This window comes from Mus caroli, chromosome 4, assembly GCF_900094665.2.
Source record: "Mus caroli chromosome 4, CAROLI_EIJ_v1.1, whole genome shotgun sequence".
Taxonomy (NCBI): Eukaryota; Metazoa; Chordata; class Mammalia; order Rodentia; family Muridae; genus Mus; species Mus caroli.
Window position 1 is genome coordinate 96,980,373 of NC_034573.1, and position 9,882 is coordinate 96,990,254.

The 9,882-nt window shown below is 40.4% G+C and overlaps 1 protein-coding gene across 2 annotated transcripts in view; it reads right to left on the reverse strand.

The window, feature by feature from the left end:
• C8a (complement C8 alpha chain) overlaps positions 1-9,050 on the reverse strand; it is a 60,158-nt gene extending 51,108 nt beyond the window's left edge. Inside the window, exon 1 of one of the 2 annotated variants that reach the window (XM_021159830.2) lies at positions 8,953-9,050. Coding sequence is in view for 1 of the 2 variants with exons in the window: in XM_021159829.2 (XP_021015488.1) it covers positions 8,824-8,900 (77 nt within the window). In the remaining variant the exon portion in view is untranslated. The other variant, XM_021159829.2, reaches the window with a different exon arrangement.
• Positions 9,051-9,882: the final 832 nt, after the last annotated feature.

Consider the following 9,882-nt stretch of genomic DNA (forward strand, 5'->3'; position numbering starts at 1 on the left):
TGGCACACTGTGAGTTCTTTGTGCCCCTTCCCATTTCCCATAGAATCAGCTCATATCTGCATGGAACCCACTGCCCTTGCCCCTGGCCCTGGCCCTACCCCTGCCCCTGCCCTGCCACAGCTTGTAGTTCAGTGATTCCACTGGCCTCATCTTGACACCAGTTTTTCTGCCTGTTCAGTGAGAAGCCCATTATCATCACTTTTCTTTATAACCAGACTTTATTCCGTGGCGGTCACTCTGAACTCTCCCCTAGGTATGTTTTCCTCATTGTGTCTACCCAGGGAACCCAGTTGCTGTCCCTGTGTTCATCTCACAGGTATCTCTCAGTATCATCACAGCTAACAGTACTGGAAGGAAAAGTTTCCTGACAACCATACAATTTTGCTGATTTTTGTCAATATATCTTCTCCGTGTTTAATTAGCATGCTTGGTGAAATTCTTTTCTCTACCAGAGTCTAAACCCTTGGTATTCAGGTCCCGTCTCTATTGCTACTGAATTCCTTCTTTCATAGATAGACCCATGTTCAGAAAGTACTGAAATGGGGAAAATGGAGGAAGAGAAGGAAGAAGACAAAGTGGGTAGAGGGATGGAGGGAGGAGGCAGAGAGGGAGGGAAGAGGGAGAAGGGCAGAGAGGGAAGGAAAAAATAAAGCCAACTTCTGGGTAATGGACAGTGACATTTTTAAGAGATTTGTTTGAACCTGATTCCTAGTTAGAACTAAATTAAATAATCTTGACATCTAGAAATGCTGACAGCTCAAAGTTTGAGCCATGAACCTTTTTTTTTTCCTGATATACTCTCCTAAAATAAAAGAATGTTTTGGAGAAACATGGAAAACATTTACAGGCCAAAGATTTGGAGGTTGAAGAGGGCTTGCGTTAGCCATGCTCCTCACTGTAGAACTGTCAAGATAATGTCACTGTAAGTCCCCAGCCTGAGCTGTGATGTCACAATGGATGGAAACAGTAAAGCCAGGCAGAGATGAAAGCAGGAGTCCAGACAGCAGTGCCACACAGCTGTAGCTTCCAAAGCTCATGACATGATGTCTAGACAGAGGCACACGGTAATGCTATCACAGAGGCCAGACACTGAAGGAACACCAGGACTGCCATTAAATCACCTCCAGCCAACATGAACAATACCTTCCCATCGTTTTAATGAATTTTTAAGTGTAGTTTCATTTTTGATGATTATACAAGTAATGCAGTCACATTAAAGAAAGTATAATGACAATTATAAAAATATTATTTCAAATCTTACCACCATTAATATTTTATTATATTTCTTTCCATTCTATTTTCATAATATAGTTGAGGGCATACTGAATATCATGTTGTATATCTTGATTTTTTTTGCACTTAATACAGAAGAGATATAAAGTATTTATGACTGTGTATTGCTTTACTGCCCGACAATAATAGATACTTGAGCCTTGTGTTTTTCTGAATTGTAGGTTATTTACTGGATATGCCCTGTAGAATGGAGTGAATGATTTTAAAGCTTGTGACACATATTGCCAAATACCTTTCCCAGGGAGGTGCATCCATTTTTAATTAAATGATGTAATGCTTATGGTTTGCTGTGATTCGTGCCTCAAAGTGTCCCTATGTGGAGACTGAGCTCCCAGCAATGTACTTTTTTTTTTTTTTTTTTTTTTTTTTTTTTTTCAATTTTTTTTTGAGACGAGGAAATCTCTACGCGGTAGGATCTCCTGGACAGTTTTATATCATGGAACACCATCCTTATGAAGCGATTACTGTTGGTCTCTCAGTGGCTGGTTCTGTGAAAGTGGGTTGTTCTGCAAGGAGTGGCCTAGTCATTCATTCTCCAGCCTCTTGCTTTCTGCTTTACCATGTATTCTCGACTACAATATGTTTCTATCAGATGCCATCTGACATGCTGTGGCTGAGCCAGAGGCCATCACCAGAGCCGAGAAATGCCAGCAGTACACTCTCAAACCTCCAGAACGACAAGTGAAATAACCCTCTTCATTAAATGCCCAGCCACACGTCTTTGGCTGCAGCAGTGCAAACTGAATCAATGACAGTTAAGGAGGTTCCAAGGATTCTGTGGCCTATGAAATCTTGGCAAGCAGTTCCAATGTATCTCCCAGCTAGTAAGAACCTGCTCAGTCAGTAAGCGACTTAACCTGGAGTACCGGAACTCAGGAGCGCAGGAGTCTAGTCTGGGTTTGCTTCTATCTTGCTTGCTATTATTAGAAAGTTACTCTGAATGACTTAGTTTTCTTTGTCTATGGATATGGTACAAGTCAAATAGTGTTGCTGCACATCTCCCCAAAGTTAATTCTCTAGGGTACCTGTTTTTAAACTATTTAAACCTGTATTGGGGTGGAGGGCAGGGAAAAGAAAAGTTCCACAGTCTAATTCTTTTGAATAAACTGCCTACACTGTGCAATCCACGCTCATTTATAATGGCAGTGGTGAGTGTGGATATATACATGTGCAAGCCAGAGTCAGTATTAGATGTCTTCCTGAATTGCTCTGCACCAAAGTTTTTAATTCAAGGCCTCTCTCTGAACCTGGCACTCACTGATTGGCTAGCCTGGCTGCCCATCAAGCCCCAGGGATCAAAGTCAAATGCTTGAGCCCCGAATGTAGTCACCTCAGCAACTTAAAAAACTAATTAACGAGCTACTTATCCTAGGCTAGTGGGTCAGAAAGCCTATCTGACATCCTAATACACAGGCTCAGCTTATAGTCAAAGCTTAAAGTCAAAGTCACTAATGATATAATCTTGAGCTAATCCATTCAATTACATAGGAATTATATCATGAGATGAAGATGTTTTAAACCTGTCTTTAAAACTTCTCCATCACCAGCATCCTCCTCATTGCTAAGCCCACTAGATGGTTTTCCAACTTTATATGACTCTCTCTGTATTAGCCTCTGGAAGCTTCCTTCTCCTGACCTCCTCAATACAACCTCTACTTGGTCTCTCACTCAGTGACCAGTTCTTTGGGGGTCTCTACGAACTCGAGTTCTTCAGGACAAAGCCTTGCCTTGGTTTTCTGCCCTTGCTTTTCTTATCCTCCAGGAGCTGAGATTTGTGTCATCAGTATCAGATGCCATCCATGTGAATGTTTTCTAGGTTTGGAGCTCCACCATGACTGACCTCTGCCCTCCCTCTCTGTCACCAGGCTCCCCACTTCACACCCTGCTCCTTCGCCCAGCACAGAGAACATGCTGGTTCTAAGTTGAACCTCTTCATTTTTGACTTTTAACCAACTTCTTTCTCAATTTAACCACATCATTAGTGGAACCACCAACACATCCAAGCTCTCAGACTGGATTCCTGGCAGTGGCCTTTGGTTCCCTTCCTTCTCTTAGCTTCTCAGCTAATTCTTTGGAAATTTCTGTCAACTTTGCCATTAAAATGCATCTCATGTTTCCCTGTTCTACCCACCTCAGTACCCACCATGCTAATGGAGGATCCCATACCATCCTTTTATGGATCCTTTTATGGCCTTGGGAGGGGGGTTCTATTTCTTTCTCACTTTTCTAATTTCTGTATTAAAAAAACACAAGAGTTCTTGTTAACGAGAAACCATGCAATATTTCTCATTTATAAGATTTATTTTACTAGACATAAAATCTAATGCCCCTCACCATCGTGTCCATGACTGTCTGTGATACAGACTCCATCCACCATTTTGACATTTCTTCATGGTGCCATTCTCTGCATTCTGCCTACCTCCTTCAGTCCACATTCATCACAAACTACTTCCCAGGACACCTGCTGATCTCTCCACACTGCCCTCTTCACCTAGCTTCTCCCAAGCTTCACATCTCAGTGTAGATCCTTCCTCTTCAGAGAATGTTACCCAACTAATTTATCTTTAGATCTCTTTCTCTCTGTCAATGCATTCTGTTGATTCTTTCATAGAATTCTTCACAATTTTAAACGAAACTTTGTGTTTACATGTTGGCTGTCTGAGTCCATGACTTGCTTTCTGATGGCTGTGCTAAGACACCAAGACCCACGCAACTCATAGAAGAAAGAGTTTATTGGGCTCACAGTTTCAATGGATGAGCTGTGACCATAATGGCAAAGGCATGGAGCCTGGCAGGAGGTAAGCAGGCACAGTGCTGGAGCAGTAGCTCAGGGCTGGACATCATGATCCACAAACACGATGCAGAGATGGGGAAAGCAAATGGGAATGGTGTGGGCTTTGAAAATCTCCATGTCTGCCATCAGTGACATAGCTCCTCCAACAGAGTCATACTTTCTAACATTTCCCAAGCAGTCTACCAACAGGGGATCAAGTATTCAAATGCATGAGCTTAGGAGAACTATTCTCAGTCAATCACCACAGCCTGTAAATTACAGGAGGATCAGGATATCATTTGCTTATTTTACTACCTAGCAATATATCTAACAACTAAATCTAGAATATTTACTTACTAAATAAAGAACAAAGGAGTGATACAAACAAGTATCTGCAAGTCACATAGAATTCCACACACACTTTTAGTTCCAAGCATGCATCCAGCTTTTCTGCATAATTCATGCCAGTGCTATTGGATGCCTCGCTTAGAGTTAGTGACTCTGAATATCAATCTCTATATTACTGTGACTCACTTTTGAGTCACAGCCACCCAATTGCATATGCTAATTAGAAGACCATATTAATCCCAGTCATCTTGATGACTGCTGAGAACATTCACATGGCTCTGGCCCAGACACTTGGGCAAACACACTTTGATACCCATAACAGCAATAAAATAAAAAGAGGAAGCATGATTGACACTTCCTTGGCATCTATGACATGAGGGGTCTATTTAAGAAGAAATGACACCACTGGATGCTTGGGGGGGGGGTGCTCCCTCTGGGATTGAGGTCTTCATTTACGTCTCTCCAGTTCTCCTGACAAATTCTGGGTTTTGTCAGTATAAACGATAGGATGGAACTCTTTGAGTTATCTTAACTCCAAGCCAAACCTATGACTTGCTTATGAAAGCAAGGGCTTGTTTTTGAAGAGGTAATTTGTTTTATTTTCTTGATGTGAGAGTCCGGTGATCGTTCTGGTGATAAGGTCAGCCCAGAGGCTAGAAGGCCACCTGTGCTACCACATATCTCTGTAGAATGAGCCAAATTGCTCTGGTCTTCAATTCAAAGAATAATACAAAAGCAAGTTTGGAAGGATGCAGTGACAATTGAATTCACCAAAGCTCATGAAATGAATTTCTCATAAAAGTGAGAAATCTTATTGCCAAAAGTCTTCCCCTCTCTCCCTGGCACTCAGGTTTTCTCTGTAACAGGAGTTGATTAAACTAAATGTTAAGTCTTGTGTAATTCCACCATTTTCAGTACAAGAATTAAAAAAAAATCATTGACAAAAATGCATTATGATAAATGCCAAAGAAAGTTTTACAGATGAAATACCAAAATTAGCAATGATATAGTATCATTTGAACATAGGCTGTGGTAGATTTGTGCTATATATTATACATTTTACAGAGAAACAACAAAAATAAAGTAGACTAGTTACTCTATCCATTTAAAATTATAAGATGCTAAATTTAAAAGATGATCTCAGAAAGAGAGAAATATGAAAACAAGGTATAGGACAAATAGAAAATAGGAAACTGAACTCAAAGCCACCCTTCACCAATAATTATATTCAATGTGAGTAGCCTAATTATCATGACTAAAAGACAGAGAGTGGACTGGAGTGGTAGTTCATTTGAAACAGTGCCTATCTATATGTATAACACCCCCAGTTCAATACAGACCACCAAAATAAAAACAAAACAAAGTAATGGTGATGGTGATGATGGGTAATCAACTAACTCCTTAAAAAAGGGTCAGAAATCATAATTAGACTAAATCAATAAAGCAAAGTCATCTTTGTCTACATGATGATACATTTTAAAAATGAGGTCATATAAATTAAAATAAATTATTAGATAGTCATTTGCATTGCAAACACAAGCAATAAGCAAACACGAATGACTACATTACCATTAAACAAAATAAACTGCAAATTAAAAATAATCACCTAAGATAATGAAAGCATGTTTCAATGCTGAAAGGGACGATCATCAACAAGAGAGTCAGTCCTGTGGGTTGGCCCATCTTAACTGTCTGCGGTACTGGGTTCCAGAACACTGAACAGATCTACCAGATGAAGTCTACTCTCTAGGTATGTCTATGAAAATCTCTCCAAGGAAACACAAGTGAGGAGAAAAGGCCCATCAAGAATGTGTGTGAAACCATCCTATGGGCTGAGGGGCCTGATAGAATTAAAGGTATAAAATAAAGAAGCCAGACAAGAGCAGACATTCCCATCCCTGCATCCTCTCTGCTATGCAGTGAACCATTCTACACCCCCTTCATCACACAGCTCCTGCTGTGATGTACTGAAACACCCCAACCCCATCCCATGAGTGCATGGGTAAGTGCATGTGTGCCTCTGTGTGTGTGTGTGTGTGTGTGTGTGTGTGTGTGTGTGTGTGTATGCATGCAACATGAGGGTGAATGTGTGCCCATATGCACACATGTGTTTAATGCCAGCTTCGAAAGGCACATATAGATGGAATTGAAACAGAGATAGGCAAACCCACAAGAACAGTTGAATGTTGTCCCGTCTCTTAGTAATAGAGGAAAGAGCTGAACCATAGGCTGCCTAGCTGGACTTCATTGATTTAGATGTATACTGAACAACATGGAATATCCACTAATGCTCTATTCTTAGCCATAAAAGAAATCTTAATAAATTGAAAGGATTTCAAGTTTTAAATAAGTCATAAATAACACATACCAAAAAATTGTTACTTGTATAAAACCTGTACTAGAGAATCACTGATTTTGCTACCAATTATAACAGCCTTCCTGGTTTAAGATTTTATACTTAGGCAACCCTATTTCTATCCAGATATATAAAAAGCAAATGTTAATCATAAGCTTACAAAGTAAATGTGTACCGTTAAACATTTGCGGGCATACCACACACACACACACACACATGTGTGTGCGCGCGCATCTTCCATATTAAGTCTCTTGTGGAATTTTATTTGAGGAAAAAACAAGTGCTGTTGCTAAAAATACAACAGAAAGTTGAAGCCTCTAATTGATCTGGATAAATCTAGAAGACCCAAGCCAACTGGCACATTGTACATCTCTTCTTTCTGATTGCTGTCAACCATCCAAACAAATGGAAAAACCAACCCTAACCATGGTCCTAGCCACCCCACACCATCCATGCCTGGGGGCAGCTCTTGGTGAGTGCTTTAAGTGGGGCATTGTTCCATTGTTCTAGGGACTTGCAAGCACTTAATCCCTGATCTTATTTTCGTCCTGTTTCACAAGTGTGTAAGATGCAGCCCGGAACACTTATGTCATTTGCTCAAGATCAAATAACTATTCATAGTGAGTGCCAGCACCGGGATTTGAACCCAGGAGAATGATTTTGTCCTGTAACTTTCTATTTTGAAAACCGACGTCAGACGCACTGGCAGTGAGTGCCATGGTTTTTCCCTCAGCACTTTGTAAAGCACTGACTTGGATCTCTCTGCCTTAACGCGAAATTTGCCTCTTCACTGAACTGTCTTGTTTGATAAGTTCATCAAACATCAAGACTCTGCTGGTTTTCAGAAAGGATTACGATGATAAGCTTTTATAATTGAGAGTATCTCAGCTGAGATTTTCTTCACCATCGACCTCTTGCCTGGGTCTTCTAATTATTATTAGCGATGAATTTTATGACGTTCTAAAACTGTATTTGTTTTAAACACAAGCTACAGATTATCTGCTTGTAAAACACATTTCCCCTTCTGAACTGTTACTTAAAGGGACTCTCTCTTACTGTGGTATTTAATCCAGTGGTTCTCAACCTTCCTAGCACTGCGCCCCTTTAAGACAGTTCCTTACATTGCGGTGACCCTCACTGAAAAAAAAATTGTTTCTACTTCATAATTGTAATTTTGCTACAGTTATAAATCATAAGGTTAATCTCTGACATGCAGGATATCTAATATGCATCCCCTGTGAAAGGGTCATTTAACCCTTTCAAAGGGGTCAGGACCCACAGGCTGAGAACCACTGATTGAAGCACTAATGAGTCAAAATGAAATCAACGAATAAGAATTTGACTAAAATAACTTTAAGCCTCCAATGTTTGAAAGACAGAGAGTGCTTAAAATAAAGTCCCAAAGGTTAGATTAAGGTTCTGCTTAAGTACAATAAAATATTCAACAATGAAATATAAATATCTGAAGGCAGGTTGGAAATCTCAGGAAAATAGAAGAGCCAAAAATGCAAGACACAAGAGAATGTTACCTCTGCTGTCTCCTCAAAACAAAGGTTTAGAATGGTCTCTCTACAATGTCTTGCTCTTACCCACAAAAATATTTACATATATTACCTAAATATATCCCCTCAACCAGTGTAAGGTGGGATTTCTTTTTTACTATTTTCTCTTAACTGTCTCACATTGCTTAAGAAAAATTCGACTTATTAAATGCCTACTATATACAGAGGACATTTGAAATCCAGGATTGTATTACATCTGCATCTTCTGTTATAGAAGAGGTACTATGAGTCTCCATCTACAGACAGGAAAACTGGGAAATCAGAGAGATTAAACATCGTGGTCTGCATTACCCCACTGCTGAGTGGAAATTGATAGCTGGCTGATCTCATTATTACTAACTGGCTTCTCCTCTGCTCCACTCCTCCCGCTGGATTAGTAACAATATGAAAAAAGATTATCTTCCATGCCACCACAGCCCACTGCCAACATCACCATGTCTTAGATCCCCAGCATAAGACCCCAGTTTTGTAAGGATCCAAAGCCCACTTACTGGTTCACTTTCTCTTGTGCAGTTACCCCAGGGTGCCATGCCATCAAAGACAAGCCAAAGAAAGCAACCGCAAACATCTCATCCAGAAGTCACCAGCTAGTGTCTATGTAAAAGAAGAGAAGAGCCTACCTTAGAAGCCATAGATATATCCAGGCTGCAACCCAAATTGTCTACCGGATGTTTAAAATGGTCAAAAGTCCCCCCGTTCCCATTCAATGTGATTAACTAGTAACCAAGGTATTGATTAGCCAAACGCCTTCAAAATGGCCCCAAGCCCTTTAGCCCTTTGTAAAAATTATCCACGTGGCTAAGGAAAGGTGATGTTTAACTAGAATCAGTTCAGTGAAGAGTTTTGTTTCCAGAGAGATGCAGGTGCTGTTGCAGGAATCCTGGTGTCTTGTAGTGGCTCCTGGAGCTTCTACAGTCAAATGAGTCTGTTGTTGAAGAGAGTAGCAAGGCATAAGGCTCATTTGGTACAGAAGTTCACATGCAAGCATCCAAGAAGGTACAGGCATGCTGACAGTTACATAAAGGTTCTGCCATAGATCTCCAAACATCTGGAGCCTGAAAATGCATGTAACTCACTGGACTTTCTACTTTCAATACAAACACTGAGTATCATTTTTAAGATTCAGCCTATTTATGTCTCAAGGGGACCAGATGTCTTAAATATACATCTTCAGAAACTCTCTCTGGAATTATAATGCCAATCATAGCCAACACATCTGCACTGATGATGCCATACCTGGATATAATCCCCCACTCCCGCAGTCATAAAGTAAATCAAGTAACTAGAGATGGACAGAAAATAGATGAGCAAATAGCCAAGAGTCATTAAATACTACTCTATGCAATATGGCTCTTTGTATTTAATCTTCAATCAAGAAGTCTGCCACGTGAAAATTACTAAGTCCATATTGCCACGGATGAAGTGAGAGCTCAGATCGGTGCTGAGCTAACTAGCTCAAGGGTGTACAGCTGCCTGGCTATGCCTGGAGCAGTGCAGCTTTGCCTTAGTGGGATTAGCCGGTTGCATCCTTACTGATCTCAATGGGGAGA